Source organism: Aphelocoma coerulescens, chromosome 2 (assembly GCF_041296385.1).
Source record: "Aphelocoma coerulescens isolate FSJ_1873_10779 chromosome 2, UR_Acoe_1.0, whole genome shotgun sequence".
Classification (NCBI taxonomy): Eukaryota; Metazoa; Chordata; class Aves; order Passeriformes; family Corvidae; genus Aphelocoma; species Aphelocoma coerulescens.
This window is the reverse complement of record NC_091015.1, coordinates 89675370-89692945: the sequence shown is the minus strand read 5'-3', so window position 1 is coordinate 89692945 and position 17576 is coordinate 89675370. Positions and strand designations below refer to the sequence as shown.

General features: G+C 40.4%; 1 protein-coding gene across 1 annotated transcript in view; it reads right to left on the bottom strand.

The window, feature by feature from the left end:
- Positions 1 to 14479, bottom strand: part of MARCHF11 (membrane associated ring-CH-type finger 11) — a 31723-nt gene extending 17244 nt beyond the window's left edge. The window contains exons 1-2 of the mRNA XM_069005896.1: positions 14210 to 14479; positions 13073 to 13228 (exon numbers count right to left, since the gene is read on the bottom strand). Of these exons, the coding sequence (XP_068861997.1) occupies positions 13073 to 13228; positions 14210 to 14479 (426 nt within the window). The remainder of the gene's footprint in view (positions 1 to 13072; positions 13229 to 14209) is intronic.
- Positions 14480 to 17576: the final 3097 nt, after the last annotated feature.

Below are 17576 nucleotides of genomic sequence, written 5' to 3'. Positions count from 1 at the left end.
AAAACTAATTGACAGACTGCAATCAGAATTTTCATACAAAAATCTGGAAGATGCTCATGAGGGAAGAAGCAATACTGATTTCATGTGGGTTTTTTTTAAGATGTGAAACAAAGAGTACTTCAGATTTTAAGGGAAACAAAGACTCAAGAAATATATCCTGAGTTCAGGTTGTTGCCTTGTCTCATCCCTAAGTAAGATAACATGTATCTTGGACTATGGTTAGAAGGCAGGACAGTAAGAATACCAAGCTATTATATGCTAGCATGTAATCATGAAGAAGACAATCCTGGGTTCTGGGTTGTATGCAGCCTGCCAGAGTCTGCTTTAAAAGTCAATTTGAATGTAATTTATTAGATAAGCAAATCAATTAGATTGATTCTATAGTCAATTAAATCAGCAATAAATCTTCACTTAAAGAGAAGTTAGTCATAATTATAAAATTTTAGACAGTGCAAATGAGTATGGTAAATAATACGCTGCTTGAAAATTTGGCCTAGTGTTAGAATTAAGTTATTTATTAATTATAATTTATTAATAATATTAATTATATGTTTTATATATCACATATATTATTTATAATAACTAGAAGGCTTTAAAAATATGCATAAGACATTTACAAGAATTAGTATAATGTATTAATGTTAAAATTATTATTAATAAATATTTTATTATTGTTACTTAAGTATATATTAAACAGCAAAATTTTAAAATTCAATTGCATTTGTTTTTTCAGGTACTGCTAAATAATCACAACTATACACTAATATGTGCTGTTGTTTGAATCAGCACTGAATTTTTTCTAATCGTTTGGGTAGCCATGGTTTTGATCACTCAGTTACTTATAAGAGTCCATTTTTATAAAACATATAAGCTGTAGTGCTTAATTACAGAGCATGGCAATTTAGATAATACATATCATCTAAAATTACAGCTCTATCTATAAAAAAATAGAATAGCTGCCTTTATAGTGTACACTATACCAGAAACTCTATTTTTCTCTAACCATATCATGAATATGTCTGAAATCCCTTGGTGTAATTAAATTAAATTGCACAATATGCTTTTGAACACTGAAAATTCCCAGCTTTCTGACTTGTTACATTGTGGATCACCAATCATAGTGCTGCAAGGAGCAATGGTTGCAATACCAAATACTTCAATATCCATTCATATCACTGTGTTTGAAAATTCCTAAACTATAAATTGTTCTTGGCTTAATGGCATGTATATGACTTACACATAACCTATGTACCTTCTCTTGCAGTACAAATACAGACATAAAATACATATACCATCAGTTTCTCTCAAATACCAAAAGCACCAAAAAAGAATGAGAGGTATGTACATGCTGTCCATAGGGAAAGCACACTTAAGGAAGAACCACTTACTGTTCTGCAACTGTCATTTTTAAAATTCATGACTATAAACACCATCACGTATTGTTGTTTCTACACAATAGTCCCCTCTTTACATTCACTGACTACATATGATGGAGCTACTGGTCTTCTTTTCAGAACAGAAGCTCATAAGATTGTTCTACCCTACAGTCAGCACTGTTTCTGGATTCCTTACCAATACTAACAGTAACACTTGAGCTCTGATGAAACTAGTTTAGGACACTCTTAGAAAAACACCTTAGTGGTCCTGTAGGATATAAGCCCTGAAATACTTGCTACCCACTTGAAAAAAATGAAAAAAAAAAACCAACTAAGAAATTCTTTACTCAGAGGGTGGTGAAGCAGTGCAACAGGTTGCCCAGAGGGCTTGTGGATGTCCCATCGCTGGGAAGTGTTGAAGGCCAGGTTAGATGGGACCCTAAGCAACCTCATCTACAAAGCAGCATCCCTGCCCATGGCAGGGGGCATTGGAACTCCAGTGTCTTTAAGGTCCCTTCCAACCCAAACCGTTCTGTGATCCTATGATTCTTTTTCACCTCTCTGAATGGACAGAAACAGGAAAACAGATCTTCAAAAGGCCCTGGTTCTGCCACTGTAGTCAGACAAAAATTTCTTGATATCCAAAGTTTGTGGGCAACTCATCCTTATATGGGTGATGTCTAATGAAAAAGGAGGGAAGGTTTCTCCATCTCAGATGGAATTCTCACTTCCTCATTAGACTCTGGGAAACATCAAGCCTGTGAGCTGAGAAAGTGCAGAGCATCTAAGACTGGTGACTGCAGACTGAGCTAATGGAACATCTCAGGACTGTGAAACAGGTGGTGTAAGAGCTCACGGCTCAAAGCACTCAAAGAGGTAACTGGCTCAGACACCTGGTAAAGAGATGACCTAATACTCTTCTTCAGGTAGGTTTGCCCAGTCAGTCCTGGATGACTTAGTAACTTATCCAGCATCCAACTCTGAATTACATGATTGTGAATCACAATCATAGAAAACTGTATGCAAAAAAATCATTAAAATGGCCAGTATACTGACACCAAACAGGTTTTTGCTATGCTGGGAACTTGGAATGAGGTTTTGACAGGAAAAGGTTGGCATTTTCTTGTGACTGTGAAAACAAGCTTCAGCACCTTTCCAATAGAACAGCTTTTAAAATGGCACTTTGTGAGTGCCTGCTCACGGTCCACCAAAGTGAAGCAGCCCAGACTCTCAACCAACACAATAAGCAAGTCCAGTGGTGGAATCCTCCAGCAGGCAGCTAAGCAGCTGTGACTTCGGACCCACAACCTCCAGAGATGCTGACTGCTATGGACAGTCTGAACAGTTGGATTGCTGTCTTCCAGCACATACAGGAGTTTTCTGAAAGTGCTTTTCCTTTAGTAATGAAAATAAACATGAGATGTACAAATTAACCACCCCTTTGGAGGCATGCAAATTCCCACATGAATTTGAGTTTGTAAATAAAAGTTAGCTTTCTAAAGTAATTTTCTTTTTCTTGTCATAAAACATATTCTACCAAACTCTCTTCCTCTACAGGAGGGAACAACAGGAAAGACAGGGAGGGAGGCTTTATTAGGGAGTGTAGTGGTCAGATGAGGTTTAGCAACTTTAAACTAAAAGAGAGTAGGTTTAGATTAGACATTAGGAAAAAAATCTTTGCAGTGAGGGTGGTGAGACCCTGTAACAGGTTGCCCAGAGAAGTGGTGATGAAAACAGAGAGAGACACTGGGACAAAGACATGGCTTCTTATCCACACTTCAGATGTACTAACACAGGATTGCAGGACATAGAGCTGCAGAAATTCTAGATGATTTTTAAGTAAACAGGTCGGAAGGCTGTATCTCTGAACCCAAACAAGGAAGGAAGAGTTTTGAAGGTTATCATGAAGACCTGACGCAGGACAGTTGTACAATGAAGACAAAGGTTCACTTGTGTCACATGATGAACACCAGGACATCTGGGAGTATTTAAACTACTGAAACTGCTTTCTATACTGAAACGGTCTAGACTAGAAGGCTGAAGTCCTTAGATCTTGTAGGTTTAATTGCTGGGGCTCGATTCACAGCAATTGTATCAGTGAGATCTACAAAAGCAGGAGGGAAAGGCCTTTTAAAATTCCAACAGCCATAAACTCTTCCCACTGAACGCACAACATATTTTCCACAATTTCTGAACACAGTCAAGTACATGATATCCATTCTCAGTGGAGAAACTCTGAAGTAGGCACATTTCCCTAGAATAAAAATAAATTTCACCTATTTTCTAGATTTTTAACCAAGGCTATAGGAAGGAAAGGACAGGCTGAAGTAGAGGATTTTGAAATCCCAGAGATTATAGGATCACAGAATCTTAAAGTCGCAGAAGATGCCTAAGATCATCAAGTCCAACCATTGACCTATCATCACTGCAGCCAGCACTAAACCATATTCCCAAATGCCACATCCACATGCCTTTTGAACATTTCCAGAGACGGTGATTTCACCACTTCCCTGGGAAGCCTGTTTCCATGCCTGATCACCCTTTCGATGAGCCAGTTTTTGCTAATCTCCAATCAAAACCTCCCTGGGCACAACTTAAGGCCATTTCCTCTTGTCCTATTGCTTGTTCCTCACTTGGGAGAAGAGGTCAAACCCACCTCACTACAAACTCCTTTCAGGTAGTTGTAGAGAGCGATGATGCACCCATGAATGCATTTCTACAAGATGTATTTGAAGGTCCCTCTGCTTATACTGGGGATATAAGTGGAGGATAGGAAGATCTTTCCCTAAGTTTGACAGATACCAGAAAAGCATCAGTTATTAATCAAATTTCTATTTGGTGCAAGCATCCAGAAGACAATGAGATGATATGCAATACTTTGTAAATGGTGGGTGAGGAGGAGGTGACCCTCAGGAGGATTTTAAGTCAGCTTGCACATTCAAATACCAGCAAAGTGTCATTTTTGGAAGGTGACATAAAATGATTCGAGCTTACAATGATTCTTGTGGTCACTGTATGTGGATGAACAGTGCTGCAGGTGCAGGAAAAGGCTGAAAGTGTAAGTCTCCCATATTCTATTTGTGTTATTCTGATGTGACTCAATCAGCTCACATCAGCTGTTATGCCCATTCCTTCAAGTAAAATTTGTCATATTGCTCTCCTCCTATGGAAGAGCAGCCCTGAAACAGATGCAGAATTTAGCCATTCAAAGAGGAACATAAAGTGCTGGGAGTAACCACAAGCTCTAGTAGATTGTAAACTGCAGATTGCTCAGATAAAGCAATGAGAGATACATAAAGTGTTCCATTAAGATGTAGACTTTCTGTCTGTCTGCTCTTGCCCAGGGACCAGAGGGAGTCTCCTTAGCATGAAAGAAAAGAAGGCATACTGAAGTTTCCTCTCATTTTCTTCAGAAGCAGTTTCCTGGCTGCCAGTTTTATGGAGTTTGCCTTTTCCAAAATCCTTGTAGCGCCTGGAATAATGTGCTTCCAGTGTTAGGAGAGTAGTTAAACACATGTAAAACTAGCTAGTATTTTGTCTTGATGGTAAGGGTCATGATTTTGTGAAACTACTAAGGAATTATCTTATTATATCTGTTCTTTGGCCATAAAAGGTGAGAAAAATGAGCCTTAGCTTAGGAAATAGCCTCCATCCACTAATATGGTTTGTGTGGGTAACAGTATGGTGCGTTCCAGTACTGGGAATGCTTGTAACAAAACTCAGTGCTGCCCTGGAGGGAAGATACTGCCAGAAAAATATGCAAAAATGGGACACATACACACAGAGTAGTGGGTAAGGAAACAGCATGTGGCCAAGGATAAGAATACTCATTCTCCATGAGCTTCGCTGAAATGTAAACAAAAGGAGGAGAAAAAAAATAAGAACTGAAGAAATGAAATAAAAAGTAAAGTTGAAATAAATTAAAACAAGAAGCATAGAACCCCATGGGAAAAGAGTCATACAGGCAGAATGCACAATGAGGGTGCTCTGACTCAGACACTTCAAAGGAACTGGGGTCAAAGTGTTCCGTCACTGTTGCGCTGTAGGCACGAAAGCAGGCAGGGGCTATTCTCTGCACACTGCTGAAGCAACAAGAAAGAATCTTCAGAATGAATAGCAAACATCCATTTTGAATCTACATATGGGACAAAAAATTTTAAAAATCCAAGTGCAAGAGGTGCAAAAGCTGTCTCCCCAATATAGCAAATTAAGAAAGAAGTGAGTTGACATGACTGCCAGTCATTGGGATGAAGTGCTGAAGACTTCAGGGAGAATGGACCAACATTCAAACCCAAGAAGTATTAAAAGGAAGTCACAAAATTAATTTAATAAAACTTTCTTTGAAAAATTTCATTTGTAGATTAAACTACAGGGACACCTCAGAGTTAACACAGACTGGTAGAGAAGTCATGATGTTGTGACAGTATTTGGTGCTCAAAGCAGGTTACTTACATTGCCAAACCAGTATAAGCTAAGGAATCATAGACATGCTGTATGAAAGCAGTACACCATCGTGTATGAACAATTTTTCATATTAAGAAATCAAAGAAGCCTGCTGGAACAACCACCTCTTGGTTTCAGTATTTTTCACTAATCTCTGTTGACAGGAATTAAAGACTTGAATAATCGGGATTTTTGACATATGACAAGAAGACTGAAATTTCTATTGTGAAAACTAAGAAATCCTTGATCACTAAACAAATTTCAAGCAGATCAAGCTATTGGGAAAACACCCAAGCAAACAGAAAATGACATAAAACCAGGAACACAAAGGTTCCTACATGCAGGTCTGACACCATGTCTTAGGCCTTGCATTGTTAGATATTCTTAGCATTTCCAATGGCAGCACCTATAAGCACCTATATGTAGCAACCTTGATTCCCATTCACACTGTCTTTTACTTTTGGGTTTTTTTATAATGAAGTCTGTTGCAAATATGTAATTTATGCTTATATTTCCAGCAATAACTGTTATTTGATGCATTTCCTCTGAAAAACAACCTGGCACTGTATCTCACACCAGTCATTCTGCCCCATGAAAATCTTAGGCTGAAGGAATCCACTTTTTTTTTCCTTGAAGTAGTTAACTCATTATTTAATACACCAAGATAATGCCACTCTTTAAATCTGTATTATATGTCTTACCACTAGATCAGGATGACACTTGTAATTAAAAAATTATTTCCAAGTACCATTCACAGTTTACATTGCACTGTTTTTTCACACTATTCTAGCAGTCAAACTGCCTTGAGCACAATTTACACATCTCACAAAATAAAAACAGAAAGAAATTGCTTTTTTAATAAGCTACAGAAAAGAGTAACATATCAGGGGCACACACCCACATGCTTTCAATACTATTATTTTTTTTAAGTATGCTCTGCTTTTTTAGTTTTGTATTCTACTTGATTACCTTAGTATATACTTAGAAGTCTGACAGAACTGCTAAACTGTTTGACTTTTTCTGTAAGCCCCCATATTCCTTCCTGATGGCTTCAGCTCCTATTTGATGTCTGCTCTGACCTCTTCAGATGAATTTAGTTTCTCCTCATCACATACAAATATGCTTCAGTACTTGTAAGTCAGGATCTAGTCTTTTGTTATTAGTTCTTCTCTATCCCTACCCAACTCTCACCATGATGACAGAATCAGTTCCTTTGTTCACCTATTATTCTTCATTATTTCATGACTTTCTGATCATTGGTACTTACAATATTCTTCCATCCCCTGTTCTCTGTCACTTGTCATTAGTTATCAAATCTATCATTTTTTCTAAAGTTTCTAAAGCTTTGTTCCTCCTTTCCACTGTAACGTCCACCTTGCACTCCTTCAGCTCCGTAAGCTAACAGCCAAATATTCAGCTCTAGTGCGCTAGCAGTGCACCAGTGGCCTGCTCACTTGCTCTGTGAAAAATGTGCTCTCTCATCTGAATGGCCAACCAAACGTTTTTCTCAAGCTAAAATGACTTTTGTCTCCACAACTTTTTGCTGCCTTTATTTGCCAGTCCTCTACTCCTTTTATTTCCAAGTCTCTCTATGCATTAATTACAAGAAAACACAACATGAAATTCATTATCCCATCAGAATTTTCTCTTTGATGCCTTCTATTTTTTGCATTTCTGTTTTTAAGTCGGTGGTGACATTTTTACTGTCCTCTCTTCTATACTCTCTGTACTCTGCACCACTGACGATTGCTTACCCAATTCTCTCTTTCAGTCTCTCATTTACCTTCAGATCTTTCACAGAAAGTAAGCAGAATATGTATTTTGCCTTTCCCACCACAGAAAAGACCCTCAAACGCCCTCTCCAACAGCTCTGCTAACCTCTTGTTTTTAAACTCATTAAGCACGTTACTTATAACATCAGAATCACCATCTACCCAGTGCAGTCACTGAGATGACTCTGAGTGTATCAGATTAAAAGGTCTATCTTGTCTAGTAAATTCTCCCTAGAAGTGACCAAAAGCAGATGCTTACAAAAGAAATGAGTGTGAGAAGTACAGCTACTTAGCTATGCTAATGACTGACATCTAGTTTTCTGTTTCAGATTTCTCTCTCCTGTCAAAACTAAAGCATTAGTCTGTTTCTACCACTTTTTGTACAGATCTCACCATTCTATTAGGTTCATCAAAATCTCTAGGATTTTCATGTCCCACCCTTCCTCAAGCAGTATAGATCTGTCCCTCCAATACACAAATTTGTTCGTAACCCAGGAATTATCTTAAATTTAAATATATATTTGGATCCTCCTGTTCCCAGTATTTCTAAAACTTGCATGTGCTATCTATGCAGCATATCTAAGACTATTCAAACATAAAAAATTGATTTCTCATCATCACTTTTATCTTAAGTCTCAATTACTGTAACACATCTTTTAAGCTCATGACAAAAGTAATTTTCTCAGCAAGTACAAAACTGTTTCAAATACACTTCCTTTTAGTCCACTACTTTGACCATGTTACTGGCCTTCTTTCTCCACTATGATGGACTCTCTTCTCCATCACATGAAATTAAAAAGACTTGATTTGATTTTTTTAAGTCCTTTTAGGCATTTATTGACATATTAATTACTTTCTAATGATTACTCAGGCATTGAATCTCATTTCCATTCAGTTCAAGATACCTATCTGAGCCAAGTATTCTATTTTCCAATAGCCCTTATACAGTGCCTTCACATTCAAAGGGTTCCTGCAAAGCTTCACTATTCTCTTTTCAAGAGGCCTCTTAAAACACATCCCATTTGAGATGCCAAAAACTCAATTATATTTAGAAATGGTTAGTGTACCAGGAATCTCGGTACCAAGGCTAGTGTACCATGGATTTGTCCCTTATCTCTTCTTCAAACTTCTTTGTAAATTGTCTAGTATTGGAACAATCCTTTTTGTTCTTTTTTGTCCACTGACATATGGAATAGCACAATGTATCCTTCCGGATCTTCAGTACGGGGAGTGACATTAATTGTTCTTAGTACACTGCACAGTTAGGATGTATAATTGGAGATTTCAGCCCTGCCCCTTTCTCCTTCTTAGTTATGCCTAGAAGAACTCAATGCTGTCATCCAGCTGAGCATAGTCATTAGCAAAACTTTTACTAAACATTTACTACAGAATTTTTTCTGGACACTGGCCTCCATTCTGAAGCATCCGAAGAACTGGACTTTTGCACTTTTTAATGTAACATGCATTCACATACCTGCAGTCTGCTGCAGAGTTTTGCTCATGCTTACCTAGTTGATGCCAGTGAGCTTACTCAAATGAGTGAGGATTATGCACATTAAGAAAATTTGGAAAAGTGAAACCTTACCTTTTGAAATGTACCACCTTAATTTTTTCTGTTTTAAGAAATCAGGCCTAACAAGTAAGCACTTACTTTTTAAAACAAGTTTTGTGATTTTTCTGGTGTCAGAAAAGGTGCTGAATTGCCACACAATTATGTTTTAAATTAGCACATCCATCTGTTGTATCACTTTTGGAATAGGTCCATTCCACCAAAGTACCAGAATATAATGTTTTAATGAACGGGATTTATTAAACATCTAATGTAATATGATTTTATGATAGACTACTACTAGCAACAGTCCAGAAAAGGCAAGTCTCTAAATATCTTTACTACTCACTTATAGAAATGACAGGTTTTAGCACAAAAGTATATATTCTCAACATTTGCAAGATTCTATTCCACTTTTAAACATTATTTCTGAATCTTATGAGAGCACTGACATTCTTCAATACATATTCATACTTAAGTGCAAGTCTAGTGAACTAATCTCCTAACAGCTTAAAAATTAGACAGCACCAATAAAAACAAAACAATGTGTTTATATTTCTTTTAGGAATTTCCTCTAGGAAGGAAATCTGTACAAATTATAAGCTTAACAAACTAATAAAAAATATTTGTTTTTGCGCTTTCTTTCTTTTTGTTAATCTAAAATTTAATTCTAAGTGGATTTAATTTCCAAGTCATACATTTGAAGTTTCTCTCTCCTTTTTATGTCTTTTCAAAAAGCCCTTCCAAAACTCCCTGCCCAGAGCAGTATTTGTTCCAGCTCCCCTCATTATCGTTTGAGGGGGAGGGAGGGAGTGAAGTTTCTAGTTATTAACACAGCCCTGCCTATTATTGGATTAAATTCCACCCTGCCAAAAGGAGCAAGAACGTGTGCTTTTGTTAATGGACTAGGTAAAGGTTAAATACGTCTTTCTGATATGATCCTAAGGATATTAAAGAATTCCAAATCTGCATTTCTCTGTTATACATCATATCAAACACCATCAACTTGTTTGTGTGCTCATCTTTCACTGTTAGCCCATGGGTTAATTTGGGTTTTTTTAGTGTTTTAAGGTTTATTCCTACAATAAAATCTATGCATTTTCGGGGTTGGATTCTTAAAAGTAAATTATGTAGCAGCTGCTGAAACTGGAACAGTGAATCTGGAAAAATTTCTATTGGAATAGAAATATTTTGTTTCTTGAATGCACTGCCCAAAAAGAGGCACTCCTTGGGGATTACTTTGCCTTCCATGGAGCAAAGGAAACCATAGAACATGTTAGATATTAAATGGAATATCCACATCTATTCCAATGTTCTGAATGAAAACATAGAAAAATTTCTTACTTCTGAAGTCCCTACACATTTTTACATTCCTTATATACATGAGGTGAAAGCAAACCTGAAGAGCTGGTGTAAACCTGCATAAACCTGAGTGTAAATAGACCAAGTTTGCATAGACCTGGTGTAAATCTGCATTCACCTGAGAAAAAGCTGTTTTTGTTAATAGCACCAGTTTTCTCTCCTATGATACTGCCTACAAAGTTCTAATAAGTAAGAGTGGTAGAGACAATTCTGGGAAGATGGACTGAGGCAGACTACTGGTTGTTGAAAGAGTAAACTACTCTTGTCCAAATATTGTATCTAACGTTATGCAGGAAGTCCTCCTTTTTTGGGAACTTTTAAGTACATTCACTGCTTCAGCTGAAGATGTTTTAAATTCCTTCTGTATTGAAATGGTCTCACCCTTAGCTTGTTGCCAAAACTAACCAGAAAGTTACCTTAAAATGAGCTTTTGTGTAGTGTAGAAAACGACTCAGAACCCATCCAAAAGTTTAAGCCAAGACAGCTGTTAAAAACGGCCAATACTATTACAGTCAAGAATATGGGGGAGGAGGGAGAACATTTTAAGCCTGATTCCCCTTATAAAATTACACAGATGACTTCATTTTGAGACTTCCTTTTAGATTCTGCAACTACAAGAGGAATATTCTGTGTAGGAGACTGAGAAAGGTACTACTGTGTTCCTTCAAAGAGATGGGTCATCTTTTCGGTTTCAGGAATTTGACCTCAGGATTCCATGTCTAACTTATTATTTGAGTTTCAACTCTATGAAATCTCTTTGTATGCTATTTTTTCAAGAAAAAGAAAGGACAGACTTAAATGACTTACCTAAAAAATGAAAGACAGGGCTAAGAATAAATCAAATATTTAGCTATTGAACGAGAAACATGAATCTGTTTTTTTCCCTCCTCTCCCCCAGAAAAAACAAAAAAAAAGGTGACAACTCATGCAGTGAATGGCATTTAACTTTTGTCTCTTCAGTTTCTTTTAACTTCCCTTTTAAGCTTGGCAAAACTTTGTTGCCTGCTGTGTCATCTATTGACTCTTGTTTGCTTCTCTTTTCCACAGAATCTGAATAGTTGTTCTTCAGAACTGAGCTTGATTCTGCTGTCCACACATAGATATCTAATGACATTTCAGATGACCTTTATTACCCACTTGGCCTCCAGTTGCAGTTCTAGAGTCCTTCATAAGTTCTGTCATATCTGCTATTCTGTGTACATATTTTGGCTACCTTAGGACATCTCAAATAGTACTAGATGCCTCTCTGCAGACAACTGTGTCATGTCTTTGCTGTCTAACAACTATTTTCAGAAACTATAACTGCAAACTATTGCTATCATCTTTGCTAGGAAAAGGATGAGATTGCTGTGGCTATGCAAGAAATAAAGATTTTTAAAAGGTTAAAAAAACCAAAAGGATCAAACCCCATGCCAAACCATGTCTCTGTAGAAACAGAATCTACCACCTTCATTATCTGGAGTGTTTTACAAATCCTTTACTGTTTTACATCATAAAGATTCTATCTAGGAAAGTTTACCAAAAACTTTCCTTTGAGGATTTATAAAGGAAAAAAATTGACGTCCACTGGCTCTGAAAGTACTTGCCCCTAATCTGAACAGCCATAAGCAAATACTCCAGATATCCTGTATCCAAGGAATGCTTATCACGTTCACACAACTGCCATTACCATCCAACCATGTCTTTTCTATAAAACTCCAATCAAATGCAGGCACAGAAAAATGACCCAAGTGCTCTGGCCTTTGAGAGCTCCATCATCTCTGAGCTCTTAGGATCAAAACTAAAAAAAGATACAATTATCTTACTAAATGTGTTCCTCAGATGTTATAAAATACAATTTCCAGGATGGAATTTAAAGCCTCTAAAGGATTCTGATATGCAAAGTGGTATTAAGGCTTCCCTAAGAGATCTGCTGGAGCTTTAAGTTTCTCTCCCGCCTCTCCCTGAACATGCTACCACTACAATGCTCTAACTTCCAGCTGAATGTTCTGATGCTGCTGAAACAGAGCTGTGGAAAATGTTACTGCACATTTCAGCTTCTGAAACAGCTGCAGGTGGACAGAACTTTAAGACTGTTCTACTATTCTGAACTGTGCCAAGACTGAAAAGTCACCTCCTTTTACATTTCTACAGTAGATGAATACACTGACAACAGAAGCTTTCTTCACCTCTCCCCTCTGGACCCCAGGCTTGAAGAAGGAACGAAATCAACTTCTGAGTGAGTCTTTAACAAACAATAAAGACATGTTTAAAGTTCAGAAAGTGAATTTGGGAGATCCCAGTTTTCTGTCACAACTCAGCATGATTTAACTACTTACAGAATTTACCAACCTCTAAAGACCATTTCTACAGCAAGCCAAAAACTAGAAAAACATAACAGAACCAAATCACCACACATTTTAATATGTAACTGGTCTTAAAAACCAACTTCAAGTGGGTACAAGTGCTAGCTGGTGAGGCATATAGGATCTTCTGCAGTATTTTCCACAAACCTTGGACGTAAAAGTAAGAACCATTTTGTTTTAAAAAATGACTGAAAACACATACATTTTTTTAAAAGAACAAATTACCTGGCAAGGCTTTTTCATTTTAATGGCTATAACATGGTATCTGTAACAGCAGAGTTCACAGGTCCATGACCCTCTTTCACTTATCCACTTTAACAGGCAAAGCTGATGCGTGTATCGTACTGAGCCATCGCAGCGGCAAGGGTTTAACAATTCACCCTGGAAAGGCAATACAGAAACATCAACTTTAAAGGAACCTTTCATGTACATGTACACTAAATACTGAAATATTTAGGGGTCTGTAACAATGACCTGGTCTCAATTTCAGTATGTGAAAAAGCATGTATTTTTGGCTATGAAATACTCAAAAATGTAACTGTCTTAAAAATATCTAGCTGCTTCTACTGAGAAAAAAAGCCAGAAAGCTGCCTACACATGTGCATGTACCTATGTGAAACAACTGAAATATTACCATGTGTTAAACGACAGTACCATTAGCCCTTTGAAATACCTCAAAAGATACCAAAAGTGCTTGGATAAATTTCTCCAACAGCTATTTGCAGTCATCACTTGGAAATAAATGTGTGACGTCACAATTCCAAGAGAACCTTGCTCTTGCAGAACGGCTCTGTGCTGTCCAACTAGCCAGCTGTCAGGCAGGACCTTAAATAATGTAACTAAGCACTTCCCCCAGTAGTTTCAGTATTATACAAATCAGCTATTCTCTTCTTTCCAACTCCAAGACAAGCTATAAAATGCTAGTTACAGATCCATTGCTGATATTGTGCCCAGTAAAGTCACGACAGAAATGATACTTGGAGGTCTTCTCAGCATTACCTGTAAGCTAACACTGTCATTTTAAAGTCTAACAGAAACCTGAGAAATTCGTATTGTGCAGAGTCCCTCAGAGGTGAACAGGGGAGCGCGAGGGCCAGAGGACACCCAGCGTGCAAGCCAGACACAGCAAAATCCCTGACTTCTCCCAAAGCTCTGCGCCGGCTCAGGTTTGCCCCAGGCGTTTGCCACATCCATCTCGCACAGCGGCAGCCGGGGCTCGCACAGCCGCCGCCGCCGGAGAGGGCGATTCCTGCCGGGAGCGACTCCGAGATCAGCACCAGGGACAGGGCCCGGCCCCAGGAGCGGGAGGGTGCGGAAGGTGTGCGGGGTGCCGGCCCGCCCGCCCCCGGCGCCTCTCCTCACCTGCTCGGGGCCCTGGAAGCAGATCTTGCAGATGGGGCCGGCCCCGCCGGCGTGGCCGCCGCTGCCGCTCTCGCTGCTGCTGCACACCGAGCGCGTCTCGGGCTTGTCGCCGCCGGCGGCCCCGCTCTCCGAGCCGCCCCTCCGGCTCTCGCCCTCCTCGGGGCTGTCCCCGCTCGCCTCCCCCGCCCCGGCCGGCAGCTCCAGCGGGGCGGCGGCGGCTCGCGGCGGCTCCCCGGCAGGGAGCACGACGCTCCCCGCGGCGCAGCTCATGCCCCGGGGCACCCGCTTCCCCGGGGCGGGGACGGCCCGAAGCGGCGGATGGCGGCGGGGAGGGGGCGGCGGGGGCGGCTGTCGGCTGCCGGCGGCCGGGAAGGTGACCCGGCGCGGCCGCTCCCTCACGGCCCGGCGCTGTGCGAGGAGCGGCGCGCGGGGCCGCGGGCGGCGGGGCGGGGCGGGGCGGGCGGCACGCGCGGAGGGACGGACGGAGGGACGGACGGAGGGAGAGAGGGAGGGAGGCGCGGGTCCGGCACCGGGCACCGCCGCCCCCGCACCGCCGCCGCCACAGCCCCGCTCCGGGAGAGCCGCCGCCCTGGCGCCTGCCCAGCCGGGCGAAACCCCTGCCCCTTTCCGGGACGAAAATCCCTGCCTGCTCTCCCGCCCGCCCCCCCGGCGCTCCTGCCCTCAGCAGCGGCTTCCCCCGCACCCCGGCGGCCGCGGGCCCTGCCCCGCCCCGGGGGCACTGCCTTTCCTTCCCTTCGTGGCCACCTCCTGGCCCTGCTCCCGGCGCTCAGTGCTCAGGGGGCTCCTCAACCACGGCCCCCCAGCGCCGGAGGACGCGGCTCTTCAGGGGACGCCTACAGATCTTTCTACTTTATCGTGGTTTTGGCTGCAGGACGTTGCAGAACGAATATTCAACAGTTGTTCTTTGGGTGTGAAACAGTAGCTCTCCCAGTCTTCTGTGGCTGGCCTTTTTTTTTTTTTTTCTTTAATTCATTACATCACCTCGTTTTCAAAATTAAATCTGCTAAAAGCATCATGATCAAATATCTTCTAAAAAAAAAATCCTCAGCAGTTAGAAAATCTTTAAAGTTTGGCTGGGGCTGCTGAAGGAAAGTAGGTGTGAATTTCAGCATCAAGTATGACACCAATGCACATTTGATCTCGTGAAGATGACAGCAACTGTCTGTGCAGGGAAGGAGAAAGAAATAAAATCTAAAAAAAAACCAAAAACAATTGCAAAGCCATATGCTTTTCCATAGCCACATTTAGATCCAAAGTGTGATGAAATCACACGTCTTCCTCATTGGCTGCTTATATGTAGTCTCAAGATGAGGGAGTACCTAATGAGCTCAGCCAGTGCCTTCACTGGCTGTGTTGTGATAGTAGTGGCTTTCTTGGTGTGGACATTTTATCAGAAGACCAAAGCAGTACACAGAACCAAAGCAGCACTCCTCAGCCCATGATCTCACAGCATTGTGTGGCTCTCAAGCTCTCCTGAGAGGCTTCCAGAGTATATTCCAAACACCTGGTCCGACCTTTCAGGCTGGCTGGAGATCAGCTCAGCAATGTGCTGTTGGCAGAAAACCATCAGACCCATATTGCAGGAGAGTGACATTCAAACCAATTGGGGCAAGGTGCTGGTAAAGCCATTTCAGTCCCCCTAGAGTCTGTGTCTATTATGGATGCAACACATACATTAAGGACAAAGAACACCAATGCTATTTTCAGTATTGCTCTAAAAAAGTATATTTGGAGGTTGACTTCTTATAGTGGAATAAGAAGTATCATAACTTTTCTCATCAGCTAAATTCCCATTCTCATGAAAATCTGTTTTTCTGGCAGCTCTACCTTAGCTAAGCCAGTGCTGGCCATTTAGCTTGGCATTAGAACAAGATGCTCCAGCCCTAAAATTACATTTGTTCACAAGGTGGTTGTTAAGTAGGTAAATAACAGGGATTTTTCCAGATTTGATAATGTAAAGCAAAAAATGGCCCATTGACAGTGACATTTTGATGAACAGCAGATGCTGTGGAGTTAGGAAATTCTCTACATGTAATTTTTTTTGTAGAAATGTAATACCTGAAGGAGTACCCAGAGAGGCTAAACAAAAGTGAAGACAGAACTAATCAAATAGATGAATTCTAAGGAAAGAAGAGGTAATCACAAAAAAATAACAGGAAAAAAAGAGGAAATGTCAGAACAAACAGAAGAGTCAAAAATACTGGGTAGAAGAGAACTAAAGCAAAACCAGAAGGAAAAGACAGTGAAACTAAAGGAGTGAAGTGAGAAATTAATGTTAAAATTTACTCAACCATATCTGAATAATACAGCATGCCCTTGCCATTTGCTGTATGTGGAAGTTTATGCCATTTTTCTTTCTCTTGCTTTTGTTTGTCAGCAAAAGTTCAGTAAGTGACATGGCTTTTGGAAAGGCTATAAAAAGAAGATAAAAATGTCAGCACAGAAATGGAATGACTTCTTAGTGACAGTAAAAGAAAGAAAAATGTGACTATAGAGAATAATAGAGTGCATTAAGAAGGTCAGTCTTTTCTACCAAATCTTGCCCAAAATAAATGTATAACATGACTTAAAAGGAAACACATCTGACATGAATCAGAAGCATTTTTTTTTTCACACATATGTAATTAACTTGGAGAGCTGATTGTGAGTGGGTATTTCACAGACATGAGTTTTTCAATGCATCACCTGTTTGCCTGTCTACCAGCAGCTACTGGCACACTGGCTAAAATGGGATTGCAAAGGCTATCGATCCCTGTGCTTCAGAGAGCATTGGAATTGCTCTGCATGCTGGGGGTGGAAGGAGATGCCAACAAAAGAGCAGAAGGGGTGGAGAACATTCTGTAACACAGCCTCCAACTGAAGCAGCATTCAGCCTTCTGCTGAGGGAGAGAGAAGGACTGGAGCCAAAATCAAAGATCGAAACAGAAAGAAGAAAAATTTAAAGCAAGAAAGGATAATTCACTTCATAACAGCAGTCGTGTAGGTGGTTGGGAGAAAGAAAAAAAGAGAAGCTGAAACCAGGAAGAATTAATTTGTGATTTAGACAGGGAACTGGAGCTTGTGGGATTTATATTGAAGCACGGCTTTGCTATGCACTTCTTTGGCAACCTTGAGCAAGTGACCTCAAGTGGGCTGAACAGAGGGGTCTGGTTGCCTAAACACAGGCAGCTCTTTACACTCCCAGATGTGTGTCCAACAGCCTCCAGAGGACTGTGGCTGTCACATCTGCCATCTCTTTCGGGAACAGTAGCACTAGACTCCCAGATGGGAGAACATCTCCCTTAGTTTGGCTTATTCTCTACATAAAACTGAAACAATAATGTTCACTTGCTGTGCTCTTGTTCCT